Genomic DNA, 17,911 nt, shown 5'->3' on the forward strand with positions numbered 1-17,911 from the left:
AGACATGTCTGCTGCCAGCAACCTGAGGTCTGAAGATCAGTTCCTGTGCTCCATCTGTCTGGATGTCTTCACTGATCCAGTCACTACACCATGTGGACACAACTTCTGTCAGAGCTGCATCACTCAGCACTGGGACGTCAGTGACAGGTGTCAGTGTCCAATGTGTAAAGAGGTTTTCTACACAAGACCTCAGATGAAGATCAACAGGTTCATCTCTGAGATGGTTGCTCAGTTCAGATGTGAAGCTCAACAGAAAACCAGCAGCAGCAGCTCAGAGCAACAAGTTTCCAAACCAGGAGAAGTTCCCTGTGACGTCTGCACTGGAACCAGACTGAAGGCCCTGAAGTCCTGCCTGGTGTGTCTGGCCTCCTACTGTGAGACTCACCTGGAGCCTCATCTGACAGTGTCTCGTCTGAGGAGACATCAGCTGATGGAGCCTGTGGAGAACCTGGAGGACAGGATGTGTAGGAAGCACGATAAACCTCTGGAGCTGTTCTGTCAGACCGACCAGACATGTGTCTGCACGCTCTGCTCTGTTTTAGACCACAAGACTCATGAGTTTGTTCCTGTGAGAGAAGGATATGAAGGAAAGAAGGCAGAGCTGCAGAAGACAGAGGCTGAAACTCAGCAGATGATCCAGAAGAGACGACTGAAGATTGAGGAGATGAAACAGTCGGTGAAGATCAGTAAAGCTGCTGCAGACAGAGAGAAAGCAGAAGGTGTTGAGGTCTTCACTGCTCTGAAGGAGTATGTTGACAGAGGCCTGAAGCAGCTCATCAAGGAGATGGAAGAGAAACAGAAAAGCTCAGAGAAACAGGCTGAAGACTTCATCACAGAGCTGGAACAGGAAATCTCTGAGCTGGAGAAGAGAAGCACTGAGGTGGAGCAGCTCTCACTCTCTGAAGACCACCTCCACCTCCTCCAAAGCTTCCCATCCCTGAAAGCTGCTGCACCCACCAAGGACTGGACACAGGTCAGAGTCCGTCCACCATCATATGAGGGGACTGTGATGAGAGCTGTGTCTCAGCTGGACGAGACGCTCCATGGACAGATGGAGGAGGTGAAGATGAAGATGATCCAGCAGTTTGCAGTGGATGTGACTCTGGATCCTGATACAGCACAACCCTGGCTCATCCTGTCTGATGATGGAAAACAAGTTCATGATAGTGATGTGAAGAAGAAACTCCCAGACAACCCAGAGAGATTTGATACATCTGGCTGTGTCTTAGGAAAACAGAGTTTCTCTTCAGGCAGATTTTACTTTGAGGTTCAGGTTAAAGGAAAAACTGAGTGGGATGTGGGAGTGGCCAGAGAGTCGATCAACAGGAAGGGACAAATCACACTGAGTCCTCAGAGAGGTTACTGGACAATATGGTTGAGAAATGGAAATGAGTATGCAGCTCTTGCTAACCCCCAGGTCCGTCTCAATCTGAGGTCTGGTCCTAAGAAGGTGGGGGTGTTTGTGGATTATGAGGAGGGTCTGGTCTCCTTTTATGACGTAGATGCTGCAGCTCTCATCTACTCCTTCACTGGCTGCTGCTTCACTGACAAACTACACCCATTCTTCAGTCCCTGTGTTAATGATGGAGGTAAAAACTCTGCCCCTCTGATCATCTGTCCTGTCAATCAAACTGTTCAGATCAAAACATCTGGTTCTTTGCGGAGATTGATTAATTTTTAATTTAGTGAACAAAAGTAAATATGTAGTGTCAATACTGAACAATGTAAATCTTTGTGTTTTCTACTGAGTTAACCTTCATCAGATCATCATCACACAGGAAAGTTAACTGTGTGATAACTGCTGTTTAATCACTTGTTACTTTAGTCCATTAGATTAGATCAGTGGAAACAGGTAAAATAGTGTACCACTGAAATGAATCTGTAAATTAACTGAGTCTGGTTTGGGGAGTTAGAAGCAGATGCAGGTGTTTATTAATGTAATTGTTGATCACTATGACTCCTGTGTATATGAACAATCTTTATCAGAGATGATGTAACTGTTGATAAATGTTTATTCATCAAGACAGATTTATATGTGTAGAAGATTATTCTAAGAGCCATGTTTATATTGCTTACAATAGTTAGTAGTTTTCCTTTAAAAATGTTGAACAGCTCCTTTAATTACGCTGCTGATGACATCACAGTAACTTAGCTCTCAGACCAGGTTAAGCAGCTGAAAGAGCAAGACAGTTTTTTGACGATACTTTGAGTGAATCTTGTAACTTTGTTTTTGCCTTTTAAATAAAGTTATTTTTTGAACAGAGTTACGGCCTCAGAAGATTCTTTTAGTGTCAAGCTTATTGCCAAGAAGACTGCTTAATAGTTAAAGGACCTGCCCTAAAATGGTTTAAGTCATACTTATCTGACAGGTTTCAGTTTGTTAATGTTAATAACGACCACTCAGAGTATAGCAGAGTTACGTATGGTGTACCACAGGGTTCAGTCTTAGGGCCAATCCTCTTCATTCTTTACATGCTCCCATTAGGTGGCATCATCCGGAAGCACTCAATCAATTTTCACTGTTATGCGGATGATACGCAACTCTACTTGTCCATGGAGCCAGATGACAGAAGCCGCCTCATCAATCTGCAAGACTGTCTGAAAGACATTAGATCCTGGATGTCCTCTAACTTCTTGCTACTGAAGTCATTGTGTTTGGACCTAAACATCTCAGGGACACGTTCTCTAATCAGATCGCTACTCTAGATGGCATCACCCTGACTCCGAGTACAACTGCGAGGAACCTAGGAGTCATTTTTGACCAGGACCTTTCCTTTAGCTCCCACATAAAACACGTGACTAGGACCGCCTTCTTCCATCTGCGCAGTATCACTAAGATTAGGAATATCCTCTCCCAGAGTGATGCTGGTGCATGCATTTATCACTTCTAGGCTAGACTACTGCAACTCTCTCCTGTCAGGATGTCTGAAAAACTCTCTAAAGAGTCTCCAGCTGGTCCAGAATGCTGCAGCAAGGGTTTTGACAGGAGTTAGGAAGAGAGAGCACATCTCTCCCACCTTAGCAGGGACGTGCACATGACTATAGAGGGGCAGGGGCTCAACATCAGAAAAGGGCAGTACCTATGTACAATTTTTTCAGGCCTTAATATCAAAATAAATAAATAAAAATAAATTACAGTTAGCCTACTATTTAGTCGGTAGAGAAAGCCTGCACGCCTTCAGGACTGCAGTCAACACGCTGGACCAATTTCCCGAAACAGAGTCATGACTTCTGAACTGGTAGGTTAAGGCTAATATGGTATTGGGTGCACATTAACATGGCTTGCAGAAAAAAAAATCATGTGAGTACAAGTGCCAAATAGAAGTAGGCTAAGCCTACAGGCTACACACACAAATCTTGGGGCGTTTTGTGACATGCAAGTTGAACAAAAATATTGATTTAAATAATATAAATACAATAAGAAATAAATGAACCAATATAAAGTAAAACTCAAAACAAAAACAGCAGCAGCGAACATGACAAACACGTATTATACATCAGCAGCAGAGTTCGCCTGCGGACCGGTGAGTGAGTGGGATGTCTGATGATGGGATGTCTGAATGATGTAATGAAGAAATGACTACTGTGACTGCTACTGTGCATATTTCAGAACAGCAGCAATATTTACAACAGCAAAGTCACAATTACCAGTAACTCAATATCTGGAAATAAATTCAAATAGTCAGTGAAATCAAGCTGAGTGAGTGATTCCTCCTGTTCACTACATTCAGGTGATGTTAGACAGAGGAGAGGGCGGGGCTTAACTCTTAACAAGCAGTCAGCTAAACAAACACAAATGGGCGCTTTTCTGAAATATGACTCTTGAATAAGTGGACGGCGACTTATCAGAACCGACAAGGAAGTTATGTTGGTGGATTTATAACTCACAAGATTCGACACAAGTCGCTCCACTGTCACGTCTCATCTATTGTATGTGCGACACACACAGAGTTATCGATGAGGCAGCAGCTGTATCTCTCTCTCTCTCTCTCTCTGGACGTGCATGTGAGGGAGCGCGCACCGCGGGGCAGCCCCGCCCCCCTCAGTGAGAGACAGAGCGGAGCAGCAGCGGACAACACACACACACACACCAACATACATACACAATACCGTGTGTGTATTAGCCTACAAGGAAACGCGTACGGTAGATAACCGTGGCATTTTTACAGCGCGGTTGTTTACATCCTCATGCACAACAGGAATGCATTAATTGAAAAAAAAAATAAACATTAAAAAAAGGGCACTTTTTAATACGAGGCAAAAAGGGCAGGGGCTCAAGCACCCTTTGGGCCCTATGTGTGCACGTGCCTGCACCTTAGCTTCTCTCCACTGGCTTCCTGTAGGATTTAGAATAGACTTCAAAATCCTTCTGCTGACTTATAAGGCTCTTAATGATAAAGCTCCAACCTATCTGAAAGAACTAATCATTCCTTACTGTCCTACCAGAGCACTCCGCTCCCAGAACGCAGGTCTGTTAGTGACTCCCAGTATCTCTAAAAACAGACTGGGAGGTAGAGCCTTCAGTTACCGGGCTCCTTTACTGTGGAAGCAGCTCTCTCCATGGGTCAAAGAGGCAGACACTCTAACTACATTTAAGTCTAGACTGAAGACCTTCCTTTATGACAGGGCTTTTAGTTAGGGCTGGTTCAGGTAGCTCTGAACCATTTTATAGCTACGCTGCTATAGGCTTAGACTGCTGGGGACACATCTGTCTGCTGGTCTGTCCTCTCTTCCTATGAACCAGTCTGCCATCCAGTCCTCCATTAAGCTGGTCTGTCCTCTCTATGAACCAGTCTGCCATCCAGTCCTCCCATTAAGCTGGTCTGTCCTCTCTTCCTATGAACCAGTCTGCCATCCAGTCCTCCCATTAAGCTGGTCTGTCCTCTCTTCCTATGAACCAGTCTGCCATCCAGTCCTCCCATTAAGCTGGTCTGTCCTCTATGAACCAGTCTGCCATCCAGTCCTCCCATTAAGCTGGTCTGCCCTCTCTTCCCATGAACCAGTCTGCCATCCAGTCCTCCCATTAAGCTGGTCTGTCCTCTCTTCCTATGAACCAGTCTGCCATCCTACGCTCTGTGTAACACCATTTTTTTCTAACCCAGCTCATGTTCATTCTATGTTATACTGTTCTCTTGTATTAATCATTATCTCAGTGTTGTGTCATTTTTCTGGTGTGCTAACCCTAACCCTAACACCTGTATTTACTGAACACATATTTAACACTTTCTGCCATCTACAGTATATAATGTACATAAATATTTACAATGTGATTGTTTAAAGTGTAACTAGATAAACATTAACTCCCCCTGTCAGGTGAACCTCAACCTTTGCTCTATATTCACCATATAAAACCTGTTGTAACACAATAACAGCTCAGACACACCTAGCTGCAGTGGGAGGAGCAGAAAACTGGAAACACTGGAACCAGAGGAACGTTGAGCGTCAGCGTCCAGAAGTGAAAGTAAAGTGTGAGAGGAGGACGACGGAGCTGCAGCAGAGACCAGACAGAAAGTCAAAGTGAGTCCATCAGGAGTTTGTCAGCAACACAGCAGAGTCTCTACCAAACACTGGTGAGTACAGCTCATCATATTCACTGTGTGAGCAGCAGCTTTAACACTGAGCTTCATCTCTACTCACTCTCTTCATGTCACACTGACTCTAGTGAACTGGCTCACAACAGACCTGAGGCTGTTTGTCCACAGAGACACTATAGTCCACTTTAAACTGTCTCTGTGTCTCTGCTCAGGACTTTTACAACTCCTCTCTCAGTCTCTGAGCTTCACTCTCTACTTCACCTCATTTCCTGCTTTCATGCTGTCAAGGTATCACTTCCTACTGCTGCCTTACTTCACACTTCCTGCTGCTGCCTTACTTCACACTTCCTGCTGCTCTTTCACAATAAAAGCCTCACACTTTTATTGTGAAGCAGCCAGAGGAAACACAGTGTCCTTGTCACTCAGCTCAGCTCTGTCAGAGGTTTTCTCTTTCAGTGACGTCATGAAAACATGTTTTGAGTTTGTGGATGTTAAATAATCTAATAAGTCAATAAGCTCGACATCTTGTGACATAGTAACGTACTACAATAACCATAGACAGGAAACTAGGCTGAATTTCACTTCCACATTGATGCCAGGGTAAACAGATTTACTTTAAACCAGAGCTTCTCAAACTTCCTCCACCACGCCCCCTACAGGAGGAAAAGCTACGTCTGTTGTTGTTGTTGTTGTTGTTGTTGTTACGTCCATAGACTGTAACGTCTAGAGGTGTGGCTCAGATTACAGGTTAGAGTGGTGGGGGGAATGACATAATTGTTTCATAAAAGATCTGTTTAGGGTGTCTAACACAAAAACGGTGGGACAACGGATTTTCCCACTCTGGGACCAACATCCAGAAAATTCTCTTTCGCCCCAGAAAACAGCGTTTTTTGTCCAGGCGAAATGCAAAAATGATAAAAACATTTGTGGATTCACTGAAACATGTATCCGTGTGGACAGACTCTGATGAAGCTTAGCAAGCCAATCAGAGGTGAGCCAATTAAAACCTGTGTTAATTACAGAGCTGTTTGACGCAGGTCACACTGCCTCGGCTCCTGCCGACTACACAGCAGCCTGTACGTTCTGCGCTTGTGCGAGATGCAAAGTCTCCCTAACAATGGTGGTGCCAGTCTCGTGCCCGTAATCCAAAACATGAAAACAGGAAATTACGTAACAGAGAAACCACAGAAGAAACCATAGAGATTAAAAACAAAGTGCACACAACATTAGCTTGTTATTAGTTTTGAGAAGACGTTTTGGACGTTGTCCAAAGGTGGTCCTCCTTGAACCGCCACCTTATCACTAGCTAGGTTGTCGGGGGCTTAATGCCCCTGGTAGGGTCTCCCAAGGCAAACAAGTCCTAGGTGATAGGTCAGACTAAGAGCGGCTCCAAAGCCCCTATGAAGCAAGTAATACCGAGGACGTTTGCGTCGCCCAGATCGGCGTCACCAGAGCCCCACCCTGGAGCCAGGCCTGGGGCTCACAGCCGAGCGACTGGTGGCCGGGGCTCTGCCCACGGGAGCCTGAAAGAGCGACGTGGGCTCAGCGCCTTCCAGTAGGCCCACCACCCGCAGGAAGGACCATGAGGGGTCGGTGCTTACTATGGGGACATGGAATGTCACCTTGCTGGGGGGGAAAGAGCCTGAGCTCGTGCGGGAGGTTGAGAGGTACCAGCTAGAGATAGTCGGGCTTCACCTCTACACACAGTCTGGGCTCTGGAACCAACTACTGGAGAGAGGCTGGACTCTCTTCCACTCTGGAGTCGCCCACGGTGAGAGGCGGCGAGCTGGTGTGGGCTTGCTCATAGCTCCCCAGCTCAGCTCCATGTGTTGGAGTTCTCCCCACTAAACGAGAGGGTCGCTCCCTGCGCCTTCGGGTCGGGGATAGGTCTCTCACTGTCGTCTCGGCCTATGGGCCGAACAGCAGTGCAGAGTACCCGGCCTTCCTGGAGGCCCTGGGAGGAACTAGAAGCTGCTCCAACCGGGAACTCCATCGTTCTGCTGGGGGACTTCAACGCTCACTAGGCAGCGACAGTGTTACCTGGAGAGGTGTGATTGGGAGGAACGGCCTCCCCGATCTGAACCCCAGTGGTGTTTTGTTATTGGACTTCTGTGCTAGCCACAGTTTGTCCATAACAACACCATGTTCGAGCATAAGGGTGTCCATCAGTGCACGTGGCACCAGGACACCCTAGGCCGGAGGTCAATGATCGACTTTGTAGTCGTGTCATCTGATCTCCGGCCGTATGTCTTGGACACTCGGGTGAAGAGAGGGGCTGAGCTGTCAACTGATCACCACCTGGTGGTGAGTTGGATCCGCTGGCAGGGGAGGAAGCTGGTCAGACCTGGAAGACCCAAGCGTATTGTGAGGGTCTGCTGGGAACGTCTGGCAGAATCCCCTGTCAGGGAGGTCTTCAACTCCTACCTCCGGGAGAGCTTTGACCAGATTCTGAGGGAGGCTGGAGACATTGAGTCTGAATGGACCATGTTCTCCACTTCCATTGTTGACGCAGCTGGTCCGTCGTGGTGAAGATGGAGCTGACCGAAAGGCAAAGCTCTCGATTTACCGGTCGATCTACGTTCCCACCCTCGATCTACCTACCTACCTACGATCATGAACTCTGGGTCATGACCGAAAGAACGGGATCCCGGATACAAGCGGCCGAAATGAGTTTCCTCCGCAGGGTGGCGGGGCGCTCCCTTAGAGATAGGGTGAGGAGCTCTGTCAGCCGGGAGGAGCTCGGAGTAGAGCCGCTCGCAGGGCATCTGTATCAGATGACTCCTGGACGCCTCCCTCGGGAGGTGTTCCGGGCATGTCCCACTGGGAACTGTTTTCAAGAAGAAAAACAAGTCCAGTTCTCTACCTGGGGGGCGAGGCCATCCTGTTGACCTTTTTATTTCCCTAAAGATCAACATGGATCCTTCTTCATCAGTTCCTTTGGTCTCACTGTTAATGAGAAGGCAAACCATCTTCAAGAACCAAAACAATCAAGTTACCTTCAACTTCAGCACTTAATCATTACGATGACCTGTGACTGTGACAGACTTTTTAAATGAATGTTTGTTTTGTCTCCCTCAGTGTGTAGACATGTCTGCTGCCAGCAACCTGAGGTCTGAAGATCAGTTCCTGTGCTCCATCTGTCTGGATGTCTTCACTGATCCAGTCACTACACCATGTGGACACAACTTCTGTCAGAGCTGCATCACTCAGCACTGGGACGTCAGTGACAGGTGTCAGTGTCCAATGTGTAAAGAGGTTTTCTACTCAAGACCTCAGATGAAGATCAACAGGTTCATCTCTGAGGTTGTTGCTCAGTTCAGATGTGAAGCTCAACAGAAAACCAGCAGCAGCAGCTCAGAGCAACAAGTTTCCAAACCAGGAGAAGTTCCCTGTGACGTCTGCACTGGAACCAGACTGAAGGCCCTGAAGTCCTGCCTGGTGTGTCTGGCCTCCTACTGTGAGACTCACCTGGAGCCTCATCTGACAGTGTCTCGTCTGAGGAGACATCAGCTGATGGAGCCTGTGGAGAACCTGGAGGACAGGATGTGTAGGAAGCACGATAAACCTCTGGAGCTGTTCTGTCGGACCGACCAGACATGTGTCTGCACGCTCTGCTCTGTTTTAGACCACAAGACTCATGAGTTTGTTCCTCTGAGAGAAGAATATGAAGGAAAGAAGGCAGAGCTGCAGAAGACAGAGGCTGAAACTCAGCAGATGATCCAGAAGAGACGACTGAAGATTGAGGAGATGAAACAGTCGGTGAAGTTCAGTAAAGCTGCTGCAGACAGAGAGAAAGCAGAAGGTGTTGAGGTCTTCACTGCTCTGAAGGAGTCTGTTGACAGACGCCTGAAGCAGCTCATCAAGGAGATGGAAGAGAAACAGAAAAGCTCAGAGAAACAGGCTGAAGACTTCATCACAGAGCTGGAACAGGAAATCGCTGAGCTGGAGAAGAGAAGCACTGAGGTGGAGCAGCTCTCACTCTCTGAAGACCACCTCCACCTCCTCCAAAGCTTCCCATCCCTGAAAGCTGCTGCACCCACCAAGGACTGGACACAGGTCAGAGTCCGTCCACCATCATATGAGGGGACTGTGGTGAGAGCTGTGTCTCAGCTGGAGGAGATGCTCCGTGGACAGATGGAGGAGGTGAAGATGAAGGTTGAGATGAAGATGAAGGAGATCATGATGAAGAGGGTCCAGCAGTTTGCAGTGGATGTGACTCTGGATCCTGATACAGCACATCCTAAACTCATCCTGTCTGATGATGGAAAACAAGTTCATCAGGGTGATAAAGAGAAGAAACTCCCAAACAACCCAGAGAGATTTGATGAATGTGGCTGTGTCTTAGGAAAACAGAGTTTCTCTTCAGGCAGATTTTACTTTGAGGTTCAGGTTAAAGGAAAAACTGAGTGGGATGTGGGAGTGGCCAGAGAGTCGATCAACAGGAAGGGAATCATCACACTGTGTCCTCAGAATGGTTACTGGACAATATGGTTGAGAAATGGAAATGAGTACAAAGCGGCTGCTGACTCCCCAGTCCGTCTCAGTCTGAGGTCTGGTCTTGAGAAGGTGGGGGTGTTTGTGGATTATGAGGAGGGTCTGGTCTCCTTTTATGACGTAGATGCTGCAGCTCTCATCTACTCCTTCACTGGCTGCTGCTTCACTGACAAACTACACCCATACTTCAGTCCCTGTCCTAATGATGGAGGTAAAAACTCTGCCCCTCTGATCATCTGTCCTGTCAATCAAACTGTTCAGATCAAAACATCTGGTTCTTTGGAGAGATTGGTTAATTTTTAATTCAGGGAACAAATGTAAATATTTAGTGTCAATACTGAACAATGTAAATCTTTGTGTTTTCTACTGAGTTAATATTCATCAGATCATCGTCATACAAGAAAGTTAACTGTGTGATAACTGCTGTTTAATCACTTGTTACTTTAGTCGATTAGATTAGATCAGTGAAAACAGGTAAAATAGTTTATCACTGAAATGAATCTGTAAATTAACTGAGTCTGGTTTGTGGAGTTAGAAGCAGATGCAGGTGTTTATTAATGTAACTGATGATCACTATGACTCTTGTGAACATGAACACATCTTTATTAGAGACGATGTAACTGTTGATAAATGTTTATTCATCCAGACAGATTTATATGTGTATAAGAATATTGTAAGAGCCATGTTTATATTGTTAACAATAGTAAGTAGTTTTCCTTTAAAAATGTTGAACTGCTCCTTTAATTACGCTGCTGATGACATCACAGTAACTTAGCTCTCAGACCAGGTTAAGCAGCCGAAGGAGCAAGACAGTTTTTTGACGATACCTTGAGTGAATCTTGTAACTTTGTTTTTGCCTTTTAAATAAAGTTATTTTTTGAACGGAGTTACGGCCTCAGAAGATTCTTTTTGTGTCAAGCTTATTGCCAAGAAGACTGCTTAATAGTTAAAGGACCTGCCCTAAAATGGTTTAAGTCATACTTATCTGACAGGTTTCAGTTTGTTAATGTTAATAACGACCACTCAGAGTACAGCAGAGTTACGTATGGTGTACCGCAGGGTTCAGTCTTAGGGCCAATCCTCTTCATTCTTTACATGCTCCCATTAGGTGGCATCATCCGGAAGCACTCAATCAATTTTCACTGTTATGCGGATGATACGCAACTCTACTTGTCCATGGAGCCAGATGACAGAAGCCGCCTCATCAATCTGCAAGACTGTCTGAAAGACATTAGATCCTGGATGTCCTCTAACTTCTTGCTACTGAATTCAGATAAAACTGAGGTTATTGTGTTTGGACCTAAACATCTCAGGGACACGTTCTCCAATCAGATCGCTACTCTAGATGGCATCACCCTGACCCCGAGTACAACCGCGAGGAACCTTGGAGTCATTTTTGACCAGGACCTTTCCTTTAGCTCCCACATAAAACACGTGACTAGGACCGCCTTCTTCCATCTGCGCAGTATCACTAAGATGAGGAATATCCTCTCCCAGAGTGATGCTGAGAAACTAGTACATGCATTTATCACTTCTAGGCTAGACTACTGCAACTCTCTCCTGTCAGGATGTCCGAAAAACTCTCTAAAGAGTCTCCAGCTGGTCCAGAATGCTGCAGCAAGGGTTTTGACAGGAGTTAGGAAGAGAGAGCACATCTCTCCCACCTTAGCTTCTCTCCACTGGCTTCCTGTAGGATTTAGAATAGACTTCAAAATCCTTCTGCTGACTTATAAGGCTCTTAATGATAAAGCTCCAACCTATCTGAAAGAACTAATCATTCCTTACTGTCCTACCAGAGCACTCCGCTCCCAGAACGCAGGTCTGTTAGTGACTCCCAGTATCTCTAAAAACAGACTGGGAGGTAGAGCCTTCAGTTACCGGGCTCCTTTACTGTGGAACCAGCTCTCTCCATGGGTCAAAGAGGCAGACACTCTAACTACATTTAAGTCTAGACTTAAGACCTTCCTTTATGACAGGGCTTTTAGTTAGGGCTGGTTCAGGTAGCTCTGAACCATTTTATAGCTACGCTGCTATAGGCTTAGACTGCTGGGGACACATCTGTCTGCTGGTCTGCCCTCTCTTCCTATGAACCAGTCTGCCATCCAGTCCTCCATTAAGCTGGTCTGACCTCTTCCTATGAACCAGTCTGCCATCCAGTCCTCCCATTAAAGGACAATTCCAGGCGAATTCAACTCGGGGGTGTATTTTCATATCATTTTAGGTCTAAAAGAAGGAATCTGAAGATTTTCAGTTTAATTTCTCCTGTTTTGCGGTAGTTGCGTCTGTCCCCGCATCGCCACGGCAGCAATGAATGGGAGTGAATGTAAGTTCCGCTGTTTAGGCCAGGGGTGCTCACACTTTTTCAGCCTGAGAGCTACTTTTAAAGTGACCACGTCAAAATGATCTACCAATTTTTGGTCGTCCAGTTGGTCGGACTATGCGGGGGTGGGGGGGTGGCAGCTGCATTTACCGTGCGCCCCTGTCTGTATGTGAACCTGTGTCTGTCTATGTGCGGGCAGAGATGAGAGATGGTGTTTTTTTTAATAATCATGCTAGCGTTTCACCATCTCTCATCTGTCAGTTGTCAGCCTCTCAACCTGCCGCCTCTCTCGCTTGCGGGCGCACCGCACGTAAACACACGTGAGGAGAAAAAAAAAAAAACTTTTATTTTTTCTGTTAGTGGGAAACACTGATCAAGCTGTGCGTACGCACAACTCTGCGCAATATTCCATTGATAAATCACACCGGACCCAAGAATGGTGCGGACATGAACACACCTCATATTCCACCCCCAGAATGCCTCAGCACAACCATATGGTCAGCACGTGCATAATTAAGTAGCCATGTGCTCTGTGGAGCGGCAACAAATTAACAACAAAGACAACGGGCGGAGAGCTTGATTCACCGTCTCACAGTCTATGGGTCGGTTGTGAGAAAAATGCCTGCTGTCCAGACAACTGTGTTTTTAATTTTTTTTTTTTTTTTTTTTGTTCTTCATCACGCGATCGACCCAAATGTCTTCGCGATCGACCGACGTAATGAGCACCCCTGGTTTAGGCTGTTGACATCCCTCAAAGCCGCAATTTTTTTCCACAGACAGCGTCAGATGGAGACTCAAACATGCACCGAGAAGTTTATTTACTTCAAGCAAGCCCACATGTTTATAAAACTAGATCTAATTCAAAGTCTCCCGGAGTCTCGCGCGAGCCCAAAGTTGCAGTGCTGCTGTAATCAGGCGCAGTAGGAGCTACCGCTTGTGTCATAAACACAGGAATATCAACTCTTGACTTGCTTCTAGTGTACATTTTTTTCCACAGACAGCGTCAGATGGCTACTCAAACATGCGCCGAGAAGTTTTTTTTACTTGAAGCAAGTTATATTGTTCTCTTGTATTATTCATTATCTCAGTGTTGTGTAATTTTTCTGGTGTGAACACTGTAGTCTGTATTTACTGAACACATGTTTAACACTTTCTGCCATCTACAGTATATAATGTACATAAATATTTTCAATGTGACTGTTTAAATTGTAACTAGATAAATATACTGGAAGCACAGAAATATTTCCAGTAAGGAAAAGACAGGTGCAGGTAGAAACGTGTCCTTCTGAATTTCTAACGGACATAGAAAATCACAGGATTCTGATTTAAATGTTGATCAATTTCAACTTACTGATTAATTACAGCTTTAAAAAAAAAAAAGAATTTTACAAGCAAGACTTAATTTTGTCCTGACTTTGTATTTCGAAGTCCACTCAGTCACAGTGTCTCCAACAGGCTGGTCGGGAGACCCTAATTAATCTAAAGGATTGTTCACCAGGATATAATAACATTGATAGCAAATTACTGGTATCGGTTCAACAGTACATAGTCAAACCTTTAACTTATATTTTTAATCTTTCGTTGGAAAAGGGAATTGTTCCGTCAGAACTAAAAGTAGCCAAGATAATCCCTATCTATAAAGATGATGATCCAGCTGTATTTAACCACTACAGACCCATTTCTATTTTACCTGTTATATCTAAGGTACTTGAAAAACTTGTATATCAAAAACTAGTCAAACACCTTGATGAGAATAACATCATATACACACATTAGTACGGGTTCAGAAAGAAGCACTCTACACATATGGCACTCACACAATATAAATGAAATTTATACAGCTAAAGATAAAAAGGAAATTACTGTTGGCATATTTTTGGACTTATCAAAGGCATTTGATACAGTCAATCACCACATTCTTCTCCAGAAGCTCTCACATCTCGGAATAAGAGATAATGCACTGCTTTGGTTTTCTACTTATCTTAAAGATAGACAGCAGTTTGTGTGCTATAATGGTATAAATTCTCCTCTGTTGCCTGTACTCTGTGGTGTACCACAAGGCTCAATTATTGGGCCCCTGCTATTTTTGATATACATTAATGACCTACCGAATGTTTCAGATAAATTATCCAAATTTTTATTTGAAGATGATACAAGCCTATTCTATTTTCACAAAGACCTCAATACCATCACATATGTATTAAATGAAGAACTTGGTAAAATATCTATTTGGTTTAAATCCAACAAACTATCACTTAATATCAAAAAGTCTTGTTTCATCTGCTTTGGGTTAAAACCAGGGTTTCCTAACTCTTCTCTTAAAATTGAAATTGATACAATACCTTTAACTAATGTGCATTATACCCGTTTTCTTGGCATACTGCTTGATGAATCTTTGTCCTGGAAACCTCATATTAGAGCCATAACCACCAAGATGGCCAAAAGCATTGGAATACTTCGTAAAATTCGTCTCCTGATCAACACTGAGGTTGCCATTATGTTATATTATGCAATGGTTTATCCATATATAAATTATTGTAACATCATTTGGGCCAGCACTTACCAAACTAAGCTCAAGCCCATATACCAGCTTCAGAAAAGAGCAGTAAGAATAATAAGCTGTGCTTATCAAAGACATTCTTCACAGCCTCTATTCCTTCAGTCGGGTATCCTCAGTGTTTATCAAGTGAATCATCTTCAGATTGGTTTATTTGTTTATGGTTCCCTAAAAAAACTCCTTCCATCATCTTTTCATTATATATTTGCATACAACTATCAATTTCACACCTATTCCACACGTAACTCTTGTCACCTTAGAACCCAATATTGTTGTACCTCTCAATCACAGTTCTGTTACTTTATCGTGGACCAAGAATATGGAATTTATTACCTGTACATTTTTTTGATTTATCTTTACAACAATTTAGGAGAGCACTAAAGTCTCTCCTGCTAACCAGTCAGTACTTTCCACATGGTCTGGATCTAAACTGGGATTATTTTATATTTCTTATCATATGTTTATCAAGCTTTTTGTATTGCATTGTACAATGTTAAATCATGTTAAACCATGTTTGTATTTATTATGTATGAACGACTTTTGTACCTCACAAATGTATGCTCATTAGCTTAGAACTGTAGTCGGAGAATGCCACCCTACAAGCCCCTGGAGGGTTTTTTGGCATTCCCCTTCACATTGTTTTGGATTTTATATGTTATATCTTTTTTAATTTTGATATGTGAAAATAAATAAACAAACAAATAAACAAACAAACAATATGAATTCCCCCTGTCAGGTGAACCTCAACAAACTCTGCTGTTGCAATAATAGCACAGACACACCTAGCTGCAGTGGGAGGAGCAGAAAACAGGTAAAACAGGAACCAGAGGAACGTTGAGCGTCAGCGTCCAGAAGTGAAAGTAAAGTGTGAGAGGAGGACGACGGAGCTGCAGCAGAGACCAGACAGAAAGTCAAAGTGAGTCCATCAGGAGTTTGTCAGCAACACAGCAGAGTCTCTACCAAACACTGGTGAGTACAGCTCATCATATTCACTGTGTGAGCAGCAGCTTTAACACTGAGCTTCATCTCTACTCACTCTCTTCATGTCACACTGACTCTAGTGAACTGGCTCACAACAGACCTGAGGCTGTTTGTCCACAGAGACACTATAGTCCACTTTAAACTGTCTCTGTGTCTCTGCTCAGGACTTTTACAACTCCTCACTCAGTCTCTGAGCTTCACTCTCTACTTCACCTCATTTCCTGCTTCATGCTGTCAAGGTATCACTTCCTACTGCTGCCTTACTTCACACTTCCTGCAGGTCTTTCACAATAAAAGCCTCACACTTTTATTGTGAAGCAGCCAGAGGAAACACAGTGTCCTTGTCACTCAGCTCAGCTCTGTCAGAGGTTTTCTCTCTCAGTGACGTCATGAAAACATGTTTTGAGTTTGTGGATGTTAAATAATCTAATAAATCAATAAGCTCAGCATCTTTTAACATAGCTACATACCATAATAACCATAGACAGGAAACTAGGCTGAATTTCACTTCCTCATTGATGAAACAGTTTTACTTTAAACCAGAGCTTCTCAAACTTCCTCCACCACGCCCCCGACAGGTGGAAAAGCTTCACAGCCCTTCAGACAATATTTCTATCAGTCATTAACAATGAGACCAGAAGAACTGATGAAGAAGGATCCATGTTGAACTTTAGGGACATAAACAGGTCAACAGGACGGCCCCGCCCCCCAGATAGAGAAACACAGTCTTAAAGACACAGAACATTATTTTAAATGAATCATTAGCTGCTGAAGTTGAAGGCAACTGGACTTGTTTCTTGATCCTGCCCCAAGTTCCTTTAATTAAACAGCCTTGGAGTAATTGTGGTGGTTTTGAAAATGGCTTAACTTGTTACGAGGGAGAATGAAGGCTCTCTGCCTTTCACACACGTGTCACTTATTAAATCTCTTGGCTGAAAACCAACCACAAGATGGGGGCCACTGCCCCGGTGTCCCAGCTCTAGTCTCTGTGGCACCGTGACACAAACGTAACCCGTAATCTGTTGTTGATGTCATAGCAGTAGGTTTGTTACCTTTGGGGCAGACAATAAAATATCTATCTATCTATCTATCTATCTATCTATCTATCTATCTATCTATCTATCTATCTATCTATCTATCTATCTGTCTATCTATCTAATTGTTGGTGCAAGCTATTTTTAGAACGGCGGAGCAGAGCCGTGAGGCAAGGCAAGGCAATTTTATTTGTATAGCCCGTTTTTACAAACAGTTTGTCTCAAAGGGCTTTACATCCCATCATAACAACATCCTCTGTCCTTAGACCCTCACATCGACTGAGGAAAAACTCCATGGAAAACCCTTTTAACAGGGAAAACCAGGAGAAAGCTCAGGGTGAGCAACAGAGGAGGGATCATCACCCAGGACGGACAGACGGGACAGAGATGTTGTTACAGACAAGAAAACAGTTTACAGTGAGCTGCTCAGAGCTACGCTACGGGGGCTCATGGGATTTCTTGGTTTCCCTCATCAAACTCATCAAATACACAATCCAACAACTCCACAACGCTCTGGTGGACAAGTTGTGAGCTGCACATTCACCACGCTATGAGATAATAACACAACGTTACCACACAGAGTTGTTTTAGAGGGAAATACAGAGACTGCTTGATGAAAAACTGTCCCTGAAGGCAACGTGCATCAGAGGTTTTACATGAATTTCCCTCTAAAACAACTCTGTGTGGTAACGTTGTGTTATTATCTCATAGCCCCAAAGCTTGTTGGAGAATATTCCAAGAGTTTGGAGCGTCAAATGAAAAGACTTATTTACTGAGCTCAGAATGTATAAGAGAGACCTTAAGACAAATGAAGCCACTGGATCGAGTCGAGTGAGATCCAGAGCACCGTTCTCGTCAGGATGAAATGTATGGGGGCTGTTGACCAATAAGGGCCTTAAAAACTTTCAGCACTTACTCACTACGATGACCAGGATGACTGAGAACCTTCACAGACATTTAATGAATGTGTGTTTCCTCTCCCTCAGTGTGT

At 44.3% G+C, this 17,911-nt stretch overlaps 2 protein-coding genes across 2 annotated transcripts; both read left to right on the plus strand.

Moving 5' to 3' along the window:
- LOC146992648 (E3 ubiquitin-protein ligase TRIM21-like) lies at nucleotides 1-1,913 on the plus strand. Its single transcript, XM_085788267.1, has one exon. The coding sequence runs from the start codon at nucleotides 5-7 to the stop codon at nucleotides 1,679-1,681; it is 1,677 nt and encodes a 558-aa protein (XP_085644393.1). The 5' UTR covers nucleotides 1-4; the 3' UTR covers nucleotides 1,682-1,913.
- A 6,615-nt stretch (nucleotides 1,914-8,528) lies between these two features.
- Nucleotides 8,529-10,530, plus strand: LOC146992649 (E3 ubiquitin-protein ligase TRIM21-like). The gene has a single exon (XM_085788266.1). The coding sequence runs from the start codon at nucleotides 8,622-8,624 to the stop codon at nucleotides 10,329-10,331; it is 1,710 nt and encodes a 569-aa protein (XP_085644392.1). The 5' UTR covers nucleotides 8,529-8,621; the 3' UTR covers nucleotides 10,332-10,530.
- Nucleotides 10,531-17,911: the final 7,381 nt, after the last annotated feature.

The sequence above is a fragment of the Trachurus japonicus genome, chromosome 1 (assembly GCF_045865225.1).
Source record: "Trachurus japonicus isolate A0001 chromosome 1, Traja_1.0".
NCBI lineage: Eukaryota > Metazoa > Chordata > Actinopteri > Carangiformes > Carangidae > Trachurus > Trachurus japonicus.